Below are 17,550 nucleotides of genomic sequence, written 5' to 3'. Positions count from 1 at the left end.
CGCAGTCCCTACACGTGTGCCCTCGCATGTACACATGTGTCTGCCTGTAACCAGCCCGGTGTCCCTTACTCCAACTGCTGCGCAGTGGCCTTGTCAAGCCAGGGGGACATCAGTAAAATCCTCATGCAGTCTCTTACATCTTGAGTTCACTGTGGGTGAGTCCCAACTTAAGAGGCTCCCCCACAGTAAAAGCTCAACAATTAGGTGCTCAAAAAGCAAAAAATCCGGGTGCCCCCTAGTGTCAGAACCACCTTTTAACAATGACGCATTCCACCAAGGGGTAAACCTGGTGGCTGAGGGTTATTCAACAAAAAGCCTTGTGTTTGTTAGTAGAATTGGCCCACATCTCTGAGAAGGGCTCCAGTTTTGTTATATACTTGCAAGTATAGAGGCTGAGCCCCCCTCTGTAAATACCACTCGTCTCCCCCCTTCCACCCTTATAAACTATCCAGATTCGCCTTTGTGCCAGTTGGTCTCCCTACCCTGGAGTATACCTTCACGCTTGCGCCGTCCCTGAAGTCTCCCTGCTCCTCCTGTTACCTCGTACACGCTTTTTCCATGCCAGTCTCTCTCACTTGCAGTGCCACAGCCCCAGCGCCCCCTCTCCCTCTCTGATCTTCATTCTATCATGCACTCCTCCTCCTCGCCCCCTCCTTCATCTGCAGCCTCCCTCCTGTCTTGTTCTTTAACCTGCTGTCTCCAGTTTATTCCTCTCCTGCCTTTCTTCTTTCTTTACCTGCGGTCTCCCTCTCAATTCTCACGCCCCTCCACCCCCCCGAACCCCCTCCTTGTGCCATTACCCTCCTTCCTCTTTGTAGTCTCCCTCTGAGGTCTCCTCCCCTTCTGATGCCCTCTCTTCTGTCACCTCTCCACCTCGTGTTCACTTGTTCATAGCTGCCAAGGTTTCAGATTGCTTATGTGTGACATTTTCATGTCATGGTAATTATGAGTGACATGCAACGATTATGAGTGACACTTTCTCGTGAACGGTATAGTGTTACCCACACTAAGTAGAAGCATGCACTCTGCAGCCCACCCTCCCCCTCTTATACAGTCTCTCTCTCCAATGACTCTCACTCCCTCGTGAAGTCTGCATCCGTGACGTAGCCATCCCTATGCAAGCAATCAGATTGGATCCCACGCCCTGTTTTGGTAGTAAAGACACAGCCCCTAACTCTAGTGAGGTGGCCGCTAGCATACCTCGGGCCTGGTGCCACTACACCTGCTGCACTGTAGGTGGCTACGCCCCTACTCTGAAACTATCCTTGCTCACAAACCCCCGCCGTGCCGTCCCTGGAGCTTGCCTCCTCCCTCCGTTCCCCACGGCGGCCTCTTCCCAGCTCTCCTCCCGGTCTCTCCTTCTGCTCCCGTCTGTCACCTCTCTCCCTCTCCCTCTCAGGGCTGCCCCGTCCCTCGTGCAGCCTGCACCCACCCGTCACCCGTGAGGTCGCCTCTTCCATCACCTTGCAGTTTCCCTCTCTCTGCAGACTCCCACCTCCCTACTCCCTTTCGCTCTCACCCGTCCTCCCAGTCCGTAGCTCCCTGCTCCGGTAGGCTCCCTCTCGGCGCTTCTCGTCCTGCGCGCTCCTCTGCCCTGTAACCTCCCACCTCCCTGCACTCTCACTCCCAGCTCCCTCCATCCAGTCTCCCTCCTCCCTCAGCCCTCCCGTCCCCGGCAGTCTCACTCAGATCTACCCACTGCTGTCCAACCTGCAGCTCAGCACTCGCTCCCAGCTCTCCGCCCTCTCTCTCTCTGCCTTCCGTCTCCCCTCCCGTCCCCTGCAGCCTCCGTCGCCGGCCTCCGGTCCCCTCCTCCCCGCAGCGCCCCCCGCGCTCCCCGTCAGTCGGATGGTTGTCTCCGGGGCCGGAGGAGGCGGGCCCGGCATGTTCCAGGGATGATGCTGGGCTCCGGGCAGGCTCCGGACAGCAGCAGGTTCCCGCTGCATCACCTGGTCTGGAGGAACCGACCCCTGGAGCTGGAGAAGGAGCTCAGCGCGCGGCAGGTGGGTGCGCGCGGGGGGAGGGCGGGGCGCGGCCATGAGGCATAGGGGGGGGGGGGATACTTGGGAGGGTGAGTGAAAGCAAATCTGGAGGGGGTGAGGGTGTGGGGGTAAAGGGATCAGAGGGTATAAGGAAAACTAGGGTGAGGGTTGAGGCGTGGTGTGTGGAGAGCACAGGTGTAAACGGCATAGATGTGAAGGTATGGGCAGGAGGAGGGGGGGGGGCAGAGCCCTGAGAATAAAGTCAAGGGGTGAATACATTGACGGTGCTTCCGTGCCCATGGGTGGCGGTGAGGACGTGGGAATCAAAGGCACGAACTGGGTGAGGCAGAGGCTGCAGCGGTTCCAAAGACATGTCTTGTTGCACATCTGGGCTGGGTACACGGGGTGCTGGATAGTCACACAGAGCAGGCTGACTGGTGTTAGAGCTGTTCTGGGTGAGGGACTAGGTACCCCGGGGCTGAGCGTCTGCCGTAGACCGGGCTAGATGAGAGACTGGCTTCCCCGGGTGGGCGTGCCCGGCTAGATGTGAGACTGGGTTGCCTGATGGGCGGGTGTCTGCTGAAGATCTGGCTAGATCAGAAACTAAGCTCATGGGTGCGTGTGTGTGTCTGCTGAAGATCTGGCTAGATCAGAAACTAAGCTCATGTGTGCGTGTGTGTCTGCTGTGGACCTGGCTAGATGAGAGACTGGCTTCCCCGGGTGGGCGTGCCCGGCTAGATGTGAGACTGGGTTCATGGGTAGATGTGTGTCTGCTGTATATCTGGCTAGATCAGAGACTAAGCTCATGGGTGCGTGTGTGTCTGCTGTGGACCTGGCCAGATGAGAGCCTCGGTTCCCTGGTAGCTGTGTGTCTGTTGTAGATGTGCCTAGATGAAAGACTATGTTCAGAGGTTGTTTTCTGTAGGTCTGGCTAGAAGAGAGGTTAGATTCACGGTGTTAGTGTGTTTGCTGTAGATTTGGCTAGAGAGACTAGATTCACGGGTGGGTGTGTTTGCTGTAGATGTGCCTAGATGAAAGACTAGGTTCAGGGGACGTCTTCTGTAGGTCTGGCTAGATGAAAGACTAGGTTCAGGGGACGTCTTCTGTAGGTCTGGCTAGATGAAAGACTAGGTTCAGGGGACGTCTTCTGTAGGTCTGGCTAGATGAAAGACTAGGTTCAGGGGACGTCTTCTGTAGGTCTGGCTAGATGAAAGACTAGGTTCACGGGTGGGTGTCTGCTGTAGCTCTGGCTAGATGAGAGACTAGGTTCACGGGTGGGTGTCTGCTGTAGCTCTGGCTAGATGAGAGACTGGGTTCACGGGTGGGTGTCTGCTGTAGCTCTGGCTAGATGAGAGACTGGGTTCACGGGTTGGCGGGGGGAGTGTGTGGGCCGGGAGGGGGTCTGCTGTAGAAATACTCCATATGAGAAGCGGGGCGCAGAGTGAGAAGTGTGGAAGGGATTTGCTGGTGTGCACAAGGACCTGTGCGCGCTGCTGCCTGGCAGGGTGTGGGCCTAGAGCTGGGGTGTCTGAGACACTGTGCACAGCGGGCTGGGGGGGCGGGGGGGGCTGCCGTGGAGCTGGTCTGTCTGAGTGGCTGAGACCAGTCCCAGGTGCGGTGCTGGCGGTCCGGTTCGGTCTGGCATGGGCACGGATGCGTGGGCGCAGAGAGAGCCCTTCGGGGCGCACGTGCGCAGGGGGCGTAGATCCGCCCGGTACTAAGGACCGGCCACACATCTAAGTTTATTTATTTATTTATGCATTTTATATAGCGATAACTTTACCCAAAGGCGTCAGAGCGCTTCACAATAGAACCAAGTACTTTACATGAGCAGAATGTTACAAATGTACATATTAAAGAAGAAAACGAGATACAAGAAGAGGTATAATATAGCAATAGATGGCAGTCACTCAGAAACACAAAAAACACACTAGGATGACGCTTGTAATTTGAGGTGGGATTTGGTGTATAAAGCTCTCTATGAGGGCCTGGCTGCCGAGCTGTGGTGTGTGGATGTACACCTAAGAGCAGCTCTCGCGTGCGGCTCGGTGCCTCTGGTGGGTTTGTGCGGGTGTGGCACTGGCGGGAATGATGGCTCGGTGCAAAGCAGGGGTGCGCGGGTGTCTGGTGGGAGCCTGCTTGTGCGCGGCTGCGTGCATCTTGAGGGGGTACTTGCCTGGTACAGAGTTGGTCGGAGGGCCTGGGTGTGCAGCAGCAGTCTGTGGAGTGACTCACAGAGACGGTCAGTGTGGGTGCTGTGTGCAGACGTGTGTGTCCATGTGCAGCTGGCCTCTGTGCGGCCCTCCGCAAACACCAGCACTCCGTGATCAACCAGCGCAGCCCTGCTCCGGGCGGCAGGGTGTGCGCACCGCTGCTGAGTGTGGGAGGGAGGGGTGAGGTTTAGAGGTGCTCTGCATAGCTCAGGTGAGTGGGTGTCAGATTGAGGCTTCTTTGTTTGGACTCATATCCCGCTCAGAGCCGGCGTGTGGCTGAGGCAGAGCGGGCAGTGTTGGGACTCGGTGCACACCTGCTGCACGTGGGCGACAGGCTGCCTGACACGCTGGTGCACAGCTGGGATGGAAGGGCGGGGGTCTGACATAGAACAGTCTGACACGCTGGGTGAACCGCTGGAGGGAGTGGGTGTCTGGTGTACAGCAGGCTGTTTGACTCACAGCTGACCTGGTGTGTGTGTGTATGTATGTGTGTGTTCGGTGTAGAGCCAGTGAGAAGCTGGGTCCACAGCTGGGGTCGTGTGTGTCTAGCTTAGAGCAGTTTGAAAGAGACGCCGGATGAACAGCTGGGATGGGTGGGTCTCTAGTGTAGAACGGATTGAAGGAGAGGTTGGGTGCACAGCTGGTGTGTGGGTGTCTGGTGTAGTGCTGGGTGCACAGCTGGGGTGGGTGCTCAGCTGGTGTGTGGGTGTCTGGTGTAGTTCTGCCTGTATGAGAGGCTGGGTGCTCAGCTGGTGTGTGGGTGTTCGGTGTAGTGCTGGGTGCACAGCTAGGGTGGGTGGTGCAGAGACAGTGTCCGTGAGATCCTTGCTTCTCAGGTATCATTGTCAGTGTTGGGGTCTCTGAATGTGTGTGAGGGACAGATCGCCGCCAGGCAGGCGGTGAGGGGGCTGCTCCCTCGTTGGCATGTGGCGACAGCCGGGTGCTGGTTGGTTGCAGGGCGTGTCTCGGGTGAGTACCTCAGCGCTGAATAGCGGGACCCCAACGCCAGAGGGCGCAAGACTGTACCTGCATCACACACGTCTGTAAAAATAGTGTCTTTCGTCACAATAAACTGACTAAAATGTGTTTTCAAAACGAAACGTTGTTCATTGCAATCAGTGAGGTAACACTAAACGATGGAACCCCTGCAGAATGTGATGAGGGGCTCCTGAATCTCACATGTCTCACAAACATTAATTGACTTTGGGCTAAATGGGGCACGCTGGAAGTGTTTTTTTTTTCCGGTGGGGCAGGGGTTGAGGGGTGGGACTCCCTTACACCACAGGAGCCTGCATAGCGCCCCTGCCATCAATCTATGAAATGGTGAGAGAAGTTCAAACAACAGTAACAACGAACATATGTTTTTTGTCTTCTTGTGTTGCTGAATGGACACGTGTTGTGATGGTTAGCGGCCTGAGGCTTAGGACCTGGACACGCTCCTTGCCCCGCCCCTGCCTCCTCGCGCCCTGCGCGGCATCCCCTCGCTGCCGCGAGCCCGCCCCCAGCGGCCAGGGTCCTCTATGGTATAAATACTTTATTATCTGCCTCCGCTGGGCTCGGGGACGGCAGGGGGATTAAAAGGTTTGAGCTGTGCTGTAATGGCCGCCATGTCAGAGGGGCTCTTATCTCTCCTCCGGATGGAGAGATCACCTCTTTATCTGCACCGAGAGACAGTTCAGAGGGTGCTGCAGCCTGCAGCCTCTGCATAGTGCCGCAGTCTGCTGCGCTCGGACTTGTCTTCCGGGCGCACTCACCTAATGTAGGATGTGCGCGTGGAGATGGGGTTTTACGATATCTATGTTGGCTAAGGAGCTACAGGGTTTTCACAAAACCACTTCTTAAGGAAAGGTGCTTAGGGATCTAATGGCCGTTCACAGTACAACCCCATTACATCAAATTCACATCAATCAATCAATCACAGCATTTATATAGCTCGCTTCTCACCCAGGAGGGTCTCAAGGCGCTGGGGGAAAGGGGTGTGTTACTGCTCGAACAGCCAGGTCTTGAGTTGCTTCCTGAAGGAGAGATGGTCTTGGGTACGTCGAAGGTGAGTGGGGAGGGAGTTCCAGGTCTTGGCTGCCAGGTAGGAGAAGGATCTTCCTCCGGCGGTGGTTCTGCGGATGCGAGGTACGGTGGCGAGTGCGTGGCTGGTAGATCGTAGCTGGCGCGTGGGCGTGTAGAAGGTCATTCGGTCGTTGAGGTACTTGGGTCCCAGGTCGTGTAGGGCCTTGTGTGCGTGGGTGAGGAGTCTGAACGTGATTCTCTTGCTGACGGGGAGCCAGTGCAGTTCTCTCAGGTGTCCGGTGATGTGGCTGTGTCGGGGGATGTCCAGGATGAGTCGTGCGGAGGCGTTCTGGATTCGCTGGAGTCTTCTCTGGAGTTTACCTGTAGTTCCGGCGTAGAGGGCGTTCCCGTAGTCCAGTCAGCTGGTGACGAGTGCCTGTGTGACGGTCTTCCTGGTTTCAGTGGGGATCCATCTGAAGATCTTACGGAGCATGCGCAGGGTGTTGAAGCACGAGGAAGAAACGGCGTTGACTTGTTTGGTCAATGACAGGGAGGAGTCCAGGATGAAGCCCAGGTTGCGTGCGTGGTCTGTAGGTTTGGGAGCGGTGCCCAGGGCCGGGGGCCACCAGGAGTCGTCCCAGGCGGAGGGTGATGATCCCAGGATGAGGACTTCCGTCTTGTCTGAGTTCAGTTTAAGACGGCTGTTTCTCATCCAGTCGGCGACGTCTTTCATCCCTTCGAGGAGGTTGGCTCTGGCGGTGGTGGGATCGTTGGTGAGGGAGAGGATCAGCTGGGTGTCGTCGGCGTAGGAGATGATGTTGAGGTTGTGTTGGCGTGCGATGGCTGCGAGGGGGCTCATGTAGACATTGAAGAGGGTCGGGCTCCTACCATTATCAGGGCCACTGGAATTATACGCCAGAGAGGACCAATTTGTGCGGCATGGTTGACTAAATAATGCGGCAGGGAAAGGCAAATTATGCTATGAAATACTACACACATGTTGTGATAGTATTACTTCCTTATTTTGCCATTTTTACATATCTGTGCAAAAGTTTCACCTCTGTGCAAAAGTGTCACCTCAATACCAGGTTAACCCCAAAATACAGCAATAAGTAACAGAAAGGGGACGAGTCTGCATTTGCAACAGGCCTCCCTGTGTTCAGCAACACACCCTGCCGCGTTTTTAGTACATTTTAATCTGTCGGAACCTGTTAAAATCAGCAAATTATGCAGCAGATGAATTATATGAGAAATGCAGCAATCAATAACTATAGGGAAAACATTTCAGCATGATTCCAGTCGGCCTGACCATTATGTAGACACAACTACATCGACAGACGCCACTGGGTACAATTCACAACATCTATGTATACTACTAAGAGGTGGCTACATTCACACTGTAAGTCTCAGAGTTAGGTAGGGTTGAGGTCATACTAGGTAGATATAGGGTAAGGTTTAAGAGTGGATTTATTATTAGAGCTAGGGGGCGGATTGGAGGGAGTTTGCAGTGTAGTATTGAAGCTTTAGGTTAGGGGTACGGTAAGGGTTGTGGTTAGTGATAGAATGAGGGTTAGGTTTAAGTTTAGGGATAGGGTTGAGATTTAGGGTAAAATGTAGGGCTAAGCTTAGTTTTTGTTTTGCAGTTTTTATACAGCGCAAACTTGGCCCAAGGGCGATAAAGCGCTTTACATGAGCATCAGATTATATTCTACAAGACTTAATCCTTGGGGGAGATACAAACTTTAACTTTAGGATTAGGCTAGAGGCAGCATATGTGTAGCATATGCAATAAGGTTAAGATTAGGGTTATATCTAGCGTTAATATCAGTTTTAGGGTTAGGCTTACGGTAATGCGAAGGTTAGGTTTATTCTGATGCTGAGTGTATGTTGTACGTGTTATGATTATCCTTAGTGATAAAATAAAAGGTGGGGTAAGTGTTAGGAAGAAAGGGAAGGCTATGCTTAGAGTCAGGGTCGTTGTACTTATGCAGCCCATACAGTGGTGTGGATGTGGAACATTGCATTATTTAAAAATGTGGTTCATTTAAAAGTAGTTCGCTGTAAAGGTCCTGTGCAGTGGTAGAATCATTGTAGTGACAGTAGAGGCAGTTAGAAGCACCTCAGAATGACTCTGGGAGCAGCCTGCAGAGACACAGCTCCTAAGGGGACTGAGGAATATGTTGGGGGGCGGGGGGGGGTATGAAAAGTATCTCTTCTGCATCCTAAGTAAATTATATAATCACATTTCCCAACATTTGAACGTTTTCAAGATGGAACGTTTTGAGCCAAAAAGGCAACATTAACCCCTTGCATGCTGATGACGAGCTCAGCTCGTCATCAGCGTTAACTGCCGTGTGCTGATGACGAGCTGAGCTCGTCATGTAACGCAGTAATTTTTAAAATGCCGCATACCGCGGGAAAAGCCCGCATGCGGTTAAAGTCCTCTTTGAAATGCCTAGGGCAAGGCTGAATGAATGTTTGACTAAAAAGTGGAAAACACACTTTAGAAGTATGTCGCAAAACTAATCCTTTCATAGGGCCTAATATTCTTCAACAAGCAACTTTACACACGTCTTCTCTTCCTCAGCTAAGTTTGCTAAGTTTGCTGAAGAAGACAAGAGCTGTGCATGTTTGTTTGTCAATGAATCAGAGATCTGTGAGAGCTGCAGCAGACGCCTTTCACTGCACTCCTTTACAATGGAAGGCCCTTAAATTGTAATTTGTCTGCATTGAAATTTTAGGTGTTTGAGTGATAGGTCAATTACGAACTAATGACCTTCACTGACATTTTGTTTTGCCCATGTATGCAAATGCCAGTCTAGGCTATTGTATAATATGTATTTTGCATTGTAAAGTGACATGCAGGGTAGCTGTAATTTGTGTAGTTAGGATCTTCTACTCATTTTCTTGGTCAAATCCCAGGCAACGATTGATTGGCTCAGTAGTAATTTAATCATTATTCCCCCTTGGTCCCAGTCTTTCCCCTCAGAATCTTTGCACAAGGCCCAGAAGCTGACATAGTGTGAATTTCCGCATGCAAGAAGATGCTCTCATGTTTGCCTCAGTGCGGGACGCCTTCAGGGTTGCCATTGAAGGATCTCCTGATATCACCTCTAAATGTGCTACCTATACCAATCTTTGCTGCTTTCCTCTTACATTTTTATTCCCACTTCCCCTCACCAATATCTCGCCAGCTGCTTCTGTCCTAGCCTGCCACCTAAGACCAGCTAGTCAAAGCTCATTTTCACTTTCTTGGGTGTGATATTAGTATTTTGGGGAGGGTCACTTCATCCTCAAGGCTTCCTATGCCCCAGCTGACTTTTCTCCCCTCTTTTTCAAGCTCTGGGTCTTTCTTTTCCATCTCCCTTCTTTGAGGCAACTCTATGGTTTTTGCAATTCTCTTTCCAAATAAGTAACCCAACCTAACTACGTGAATAGACTAACATTTGTTGTGTGACCTTGTGCAGTTTCCACTAATGTTAGTGTAGCAGTGCGAGCAGTTTTTGTTTTTGAAAATTATTTTTATTCCGTTCCACTACAACAAACAAGTACTACAATGTGCATATAACTGAATAGAGCGCGTCTACCATTCACAGTGCGAGCACTTGTAAGATAACTTTGCGACATGAAACCCCCACCCACAAATGTATTGGTCAGGATATCACTCATGACGGAACCATTTGTGGACATTCCATCTCCAACTGGGATTCCTCCATTGTTGCCCCTTTATGGTAGGGAAGTTGGTTGCTGGACCGTTATAGATGTGAACCCATTTCTTGGCACTAAGGTGATGTCAGTGACGGTGCTTTGGCAGTGTGATGTCATCAGCAGGACTTGGACAGGGGAGTTAAGATTGCATAGCTGATTTTAGAGTTCCATCAAAAAATAAAAACACTGCATTTCTTGGGTTTCTTAGGCCGATTTTTTGTAATCTGGTCTTTGTCTACTACTTGATGCTGTATGACTCTGAACTGTGTTTTTTCATATGTATAGGCAGATCAAATTTTCACTGTAGGGTTTTTGTCTGTAGTTCCCCTTTGTTTCTTCATGTCATTGTTCTTCCTTTAAAGCATTTGAGCTTATGTGGGGTTTTAGTAAATGTTTAATTACAATAAAATACACTGTTGCATTCATAGACCTGTCTGTAACCAAAGATGGAAATTCCCTTTTCCAACATCACTTCCTTTGAAACTCTTCTGACAAAGTGCCTAGGGACCCCTCATTAAAGTATTTGTGTGAATGAAATGAAACGTGTCGCACTAGGGTCACACATTTGGTACAGTGACACAAAATCCTACTCTTCTGGGATTATATCATATAAAGTGAGCGCTGTGAATGGTAAGTCTACGGTGGCGTGTCACATAAAGCAAGTACTGGGAGAACTACCTTAGACTCTGCCTCTGCCACAGTTGACTTGTGTCTTAAATCGTTGACTAGTTGGAGCAGCACTAGATTACCACTTTAGCCAGTGATTAATGGCTGCTTGTTATAGGAAGTTTCAAAGTACAAGCTGCTTTTGGCTTTAAATGTAGCAGCATTTGTTGACATATCTAAAGTAAACAACTGAACATACAGCAATAACATACACAAAGCAAAATAACAACACAATCAAAGCATAACTGGGCACATCATTACAAAACAGTCAAAACAGAGTACAATAAAACACATGAAAGCCACATTGGAATGATGTCGCACAACAAAACATAACAGCACATAAACAAGTGAAAACAACTGAACAAATTACCACCACAACCAAATGTCACACAAAAAATTTGCAAAAAACGTTCTTGTCACATATTACCACCCCCAAAATCCTGTTTTCTTTATACAGAGATAAAGGGTGTTGGAGCAAGCACTGCTTAACCTACCATCAAAATCATGAAATAACATCAGTCAAAAATGTTTTGGGATCTGGCCTCTTGTGTCCACGTGAATCATCCACCATTTCTGTAAAATATCAGAACATTTACGTTTTGTGGGTGGAGGAGAACATTTGCAGCAAAGAGAAAACGTTCTTAACCAGGCACACCATTTCTACTTTTGTTTCTGAAAGCAGCTGATCCCATTAGCACCACTTCTAGAAAGTATAATTTCCAAAGGTCTCGCAAGTGTTGGGCAAATCCATCCTGCCTTTTCTCTGAAACTGTCAGATAAACCATTTTTTCCATTTTCTCAAAACCAACCACCTTCCATCGAGATCCAAGTTCAGCTATTCGCTGAGGGTCTCATTATCACACGTTGATTTGTAATTTGCACTCACAAATGGGGAATCCTTGAGTTAGGTGACTTGAAGCAGTAGCAGGATGTGGGTACTTGGATGCAAAAGGTGGATTTTTCAAACTGCAGCAAGGACCCACAGAAGTATGAGTTTGCACATATTTGCAGACATGTTGTAGGTAGTTATGCACTCTGAAACACTGCTCATGTGAAAGCCATTAAGTACTAGAAGCCTCTTTAGGGTGGGAAAGCCAGGGGGACATCTCCAGATTTCATGGGGGCGGGGATGTTGGCGATGGCGTTCACCACAGTGACAATATTTTCCCTGGAAATGGTGAGATGTTCAAAGGCACATCTCAAGACCATTGACTCATGCAGAATGTTCCACTTGGTGGAATTCCACATGAGAACATTCTCTAAATTGGAAACCTCTGACTATATGAGATTTCCCCTCCCTGCCAGCAGTGGAAAACTCGAAAAATAAAATGATAATAACTAGGGGTGGGCGGAATTTGCGTAGTCGCGTTACGCAAAGCTCTGGGAAATGGTAAAAAATCTCTGCGAGCATGCAAAAGTTCAGCGAACCCACGGAATTGCTTGTTCTGCCGGTTCATGATGCTTTTTTCATGTTTGCGAACTCTGTTTGCGCGCTCGGGGAGAAATATCACGCAAACACACATTTTGAAAGCGCGAATAAGCAAAAAAATTCCGTGAAGCCGCGGATCGCGGAATTGTTGGCAATTCCGCTTTTTCCGCGGAAAGCAAAATTACCCAAATTCCGAAAATTCCACGAGCGGAACTGAATTGACTCTCCAGGCCTAATAATAACACAGGTTTTTAATAGTTTTATTTTTAACACAAATGTGTCTTGAGGCGGGGCCAGACGATGACAGTCTGGAGGGGGAGTGTTGGGCACGGCTGTCAGTGTGCATGTTGGTTTGATCAGCAGGCTTGCTGGGTTGGAGACAGCAAAGCACGGGCTCCCAGTCTCTCTGGGGGTGCAAATTAGGGGCACTCAGACCAATCCTGACACTGCTCTCATGCATGAGAGTAGCGTCAGGATTGGCCGCAGGGGAGTCTGGGAGCCTGTGCAGTGCAGCAGAAGAGCACTGAGTTGGCGATGCCGCCCCTCTGCCCTGATACCAGCCACCACTGAGGACTGGTGCTGGTTTGTGAATCTCTTAAAAGTGGGACATCTAGTTCAAACACAAAAGAAACACGTGAAATTGAATTTCGGAGTTCTTTGTGAATAAGATCCTACATGTCATGCAAATTTAGCAAGCATGGGTCCAGGCAGTACTGAGAAGCCATGGACAAATTATGCCGTACTGGAGCTAAGATTGAGAAGCACATGTCACCCCCCAGCTGAATTTCAGAATTTCTTTACCAAGTTTTGCGAATTTGGCAAAGTGCGTGTTAGCTGCCGAATGTTTGTGTGCCAAAATATTATTGAATACTGGTAAAGGCTATGAAAACCACAAAGGATGTATATAAATGCTTTAAATGGAGGGCCTTCTTTAATACAAATGGCAGACTATTAGAATGCAAATACAAAATACCACCCATGTATTTGCAAGCGTAGATCAATGTTTACTTTCTCAGAATCAATAGAGACTCTGTTAATGGTTAAATGTTTGCTCATGTTTTATACAGCAGCCTCCAAGTGTGCTTATAAAGTATTTATTTCTTGTCTTTATATTTTGCCGCACTGGGTAATGCTTGCTTACGGCGTATTGTACACATCAGATCTTTGCTTTGGGTGATGTGTGCTGCTTTTAGATTTATTGAACCCTGCAAGTCTATGCTGAGGCATAGGTTAAGGTGCCATTCCTATGAAAATGAGTTGCATCCCAGCCTGCACTAATTACATATCTCAACATACATACGTTTGTAGTCTGGAATATCATGCACTGAATATTGTGTTACAGGAAAATCATGATCACAATATTGAAGAGGAAAGTGCATATAGGTAAGTATGGATTTACTATTCATAATTCCACATCTACGTACCTTAAAGTTATATAAATCATCAAGGTACATCTATGTGAGTAAAGTATAGAAAATCTATACTTACCTATATATACGTACCTGTCGATATGTTGATCCTCGGTATTTTGGTGTCAATAATCTTGTAACTCAATATTCAGCACACAATAGTCTGTACCTGCACCCACCCATACATACTACCTAAAGTGGAGAAGTGTGGCTCACTGGTTAGAGGAGGCAGACCTGTGAGCAGAGGTCAGCCCGGGACCAGGGTTCAATTCCCGGCTCGGTGGGGTCCTGAGTCCTAAAATGTCCATGGACTTGACAATTCTCGCTCCGGTGCCTACTCGATTCACGGGTTCACACTCTGCGACTCTGGGCAATAGCTTGCTTAATCTCCACAACGGCCCCTCGCGGCGGGATGCCTGGCTTTCACCTTGCGGATACCCTGCCAGGGTTATCTCACAGGGGAATACCAGGACGGGTTCCCTAAGCAAGCGCTTAGAAACCGCTCGGTGATTTTGCGCTATATAAATTCCTGTACATTTACATTTACCTACAAAATGCAAGCGCCTCTCTACTGATTCACCGTGCGTCCGAGATTAAACAGGAAATGAAGATGTTAGGAGAATTCTGGTAGTCCAAGTAGCCACATAATGGGTTCAGCCGTAACCTTTATGCATTAGGAAATGGGAGCTTCAAAATACGGAGAACAGTTCCCTTGCAGGTTCTGGGAGCTCATTATCCCCAAAGGAAATCCTTACACCTAAACATTCATTCTTGCAACTCATGGTGGACGGACTAGTTGAAACAGCCCATTTTGTTTCAAAAAGATGGAAGGCCTTCACCAGCTAATTACAACTCATTATGCCCATGATAGTTGCAATAATCACTAGTTGTGACCAAAGGGAGCTTTTACAACCTACCCCTACCTTGTTTCAAAGAAGTTCTTCCAACTTGCTGTGCTCCAGAAACGTTTTGTCAACTTGTTGTGCTTCAGAGTTCTGGCTACCCGCTGTGCTTCAGGGAAGTTCTGTCAACTTGCTGTGCTTCAGGGAAGTTCTGTCAACTTGCTGTGCTTCAGGGAAGTTCTGTCAACTTGCTGTGCTTCAGAGAGGTTCTGTCAACCTTCTGTGCTTTAGAGAAGTTCTGTCAACTTGCTGTGCTTCAGAGAGGTTCTGTCAACCTTCTGTGCTTTAGAGAAGTTCTGTCAACTTGCTGTGCTTCAGAGAGGTTCTGTCAACCTTCTGTGCTTTAGAGAAGTTCTGTCAACCCTCTGTGTTTTAGAGAAGTTCTGTCAACTTGCTGTGCTTCAGAGAAGTTCTGTCAACTCGCTATGCTTTAGACAAATTCTGTCAACTTGCTGTGTTTTCAGAGAAGTGCTGTCAACTTGCTGTGCTTTAGAGAGTTCTGTCAACTTTCTGTGCTTCAGAGAAGTTCTGTCATCTTGCTGTGCTTCAGAGAGGTTCTGTCTACCTTCTGTGCTTTAGAGAAGTTCTGTCAACTCGCTATGCTTTAGAAAAATGTTGTCAACTTGCTGTCAGAGAAGTGCTGCCAACATGCTGTGTTTCAGAGAAGTTCTCTCAACTTGCTGTGCTTTAGAGAAGTTTTGTCAACCCTCTGTGCTTCAGAGAAGTTCTATCAACCCGCTGTGCTTCAGAGACGTTCTATCAACCCGCTGTGCTTCAGAGACGTTCTTCTGTCAACCCGCTGCACTCAGAGAAGTTGTGCCAATATATGCTGGTTCTAGGGAGCCTTGTGCACGAAAGGTCCACTGCTCCTCTTGCAGTCTATGTTGACGACCTCTGGTCCCATCTACAGGGCACTTCCTAGCAGTTCCTTTTCAGTTGTATACTTCATTCTTTGTTGATGTGCTGGCTGAGCCCTCTCTATCATGGACTCCAATATTGGGACACCCTCTCAAGGTGGTAATGGGGCCTAAATTCTTTTTGGGATGCATAGATATGCATAATGTCGGTGGTTGACAACCCTATTGAAGCCCTCAGTAAAATAAGTCCTTGACACTAAACAAAATGTGTCCTGTCTCCCTGAACGTGTGATAGGTTGCCACTTGCATAAAATGCATACGGATGCCAGAGAGCTAAAGGAGGTCTCTTGTCATGCTACTTGGTAACATTAGCAACAGCTCACAGGCCACCCAAGGCCTTGTTGACTTGCCCTGGGAATGGCAGCCCTGGTGGGGCCGGGCCCCGCCTAAAAACGTCCTCCTCTCCCCCTTGAGCCCCACCACTTGTGACAGCCACAGCCAGCAAAAACAGACTCTGTCCACTCAGCCTGGGAACAGCCATGTTGTTCCTGTTTACATTTCACATTTTATTTACCCTTGCATTCCCTAGAGTATTTGCTTTTTTCCAGGATGGTGTGTTTCTGTACATTTTTATGCAGCACAGCATTCATGTATAGTGCCTAATGGCAAAGGAGTTGTTCCTATGTAGCTGTGTGAGTTCAGGTTGTGGGTGGGCCACAATTTAGAGTTGTGGCGTTCAGGCTGAACGCAGTGCAAATGTTTCACAGTGTCTGTCAGTGGATCATAGAGGGTTTCAGAGTGCATACTCATCCAATCCTTGGCCTCTTTACAGAGCGCACAGAGCAGTGGTCAGGTGCGCCACCTGTAAATGTGATTATATGCACAAGCGTGTGAAAATGCAGAGGTTACAGGTGAGTGGGCATATTGTGTGTGGATGGGGAACGGTGAGGTGAGGGAGATGCAAGGATGTGTGTTCGGGAGAGGGTGAAAAGAGGGTGCAGAAGAGGAAGGAGATGACGTGTGAGACGTGCAGATTGAGGGTTTTAGAAAGGTATGAGCAGACAAAGAGCGTAGACATCTAACAAAGAGACCAGAGTGGTAGGAAGAGGAGAACTGGAGTGATTGAGACGCCCCGAGACCTTGCCCCTTCCACAGACCATAGGAATGTTTAATTCAGAGACTGCATAAAAAAGTTTATGTTACTATAGCGCACAGGCACAAGTACTGATTTGGTAGTTTTCTACATATGGAAACCCTTCTGCTGGATCCCCGGGTATCTGGAGCAATCAAGTCAAGTTCTTGAGTCCTTGGTAATTGTCTTTAGCCACCACCACCAGCTGCAAGATAAGAGGTGATTTGATCTCATTTTGATTTTTCTTTCTACTGATTACTTCACGGTTGCTTGTATCTTGTATGTACTGGTTCTCTGGTAGGAGCACTTGACAATAAAAATGAGTATATCTCTGCTCTTAATGATAGTTTATGGTTTTTCTACTGGCCAGAATGTGCCCCACAATTCTAGTGGTACTACACAGTGAAATTAAAGGACACCAGATATCTAAAACAACCTATGTATTAAAAACTGGTATTAGCAGGACAGAATTTTCAAACTACCTTCGCGTGCCATGAACCTGGCCTCGGATAGGATGAGGGAGAGTCTGGGTGGTGAACTTTAGATCACTTCTGGGTCCTAAGAGTCAGGTTTTTCTTGTGCCAAAGGGCTTCTTTGCCTCTGCTGCTGCACAGCCTAGACAAGGGCCAGCGGGAAGCAAGAGACCTTGCTATACTCTAAACACGATGCCCGCTGTCCACAAATATATGGATCCAGTAGATGAGGCACCAGTTGCTAGATACCAACTTTGCCCAGTGGAGGTCAAACCAAGAAGGTCATAGCTTATTCTCATAGTGCTTAGGTGTGGGAAAGGGTTGATGAGGCGCCGGGCCACTTTTTTGTATTAAGAGGGAATGAGGAGAGCTACCGAGTGATTGGTGCAGTATGAGCAAGCTTGGAAAGCAGGGGCACTAATCATGGCTGCTCACTGCCCTTGTGGTTATTTGGGCCAATCTGGTTGGTGTTCCAGCTTCAGTGATTGGTAGGGTACCTGGTGTAGCCTCATGGTCCCAGGATGGATTGTAGGCTAAATCTGTGAAGTATGGTGATGGCCTTTTTTCCTTGAAATGCTTCTGCTCTGTAGACAATAAAAGCAGTCAAACATTTGGTGCACAATCCAATTGAAGATCTTTGTCTAGCTTGTCAAAGCTGGGCAATGGCAGTAGGCAGCATATGGTTCCACATCTGGGAAGGCACTCATCAGGGCCATGCAGATTGACTGTAGGAGCCTCATACTTCCCATACCAGTACATTGAATCTGAGATGGTC

General features: G+C 48.8%; 1 protein-coding gene across 4 annotated transcripts in view; it reads left to right on the top strand.

Moving 5' to 3' along the window:
- The first annotated feature begins 1,197 nt into the window (after window positions 1–1,197).
- ANKRD13B (ankyrin repeat domain 13B) overlaps window positions 1,198–17,550 on the top strand; it is a 478,086-nt gene continuing 461,733 nt past the window's right edge. For 3 of the 4 annotated variants that reach the window (XM_078680040.1, XM_078680037.1, XM_078680036.1), the window contains exon 1: window positions 1,758–2,003. In XM_078680040.1, the coding sequence (XP_078536166.1) occupies window positions 1,896–2,003 (108 nt within the window). In that variant the 5' untranslated portion in view covers window positions 1,758–1,895. Of the gene's footprint in view, window positions 2,004–17,550 lie in introns of all 4 variants that reach the window. The other variant, XM_078680038.1, reaches the window with a different exon arrangement.

Source organism: Lissotriton helveticus, chromosome 3_1 (assembly GCF_964261635.1).
Source record: "Lissotriton helveticus chromosome 3_1, aLisHel1.1, whole genome shotgun sequence".
Classification (NCBI taxonomy): domain Eukaryota; kingdom Metazoa; phylum Chordata; class Amphibia; order Caudata; family Salamandridae; genus Lissotriton; species Lissotriton helveticus.
The sequence above is the reverse complement of the archived record's forward strand: the minus strand, read 5'-3'. Positions and strand labels throughout refer to the sequence as shown.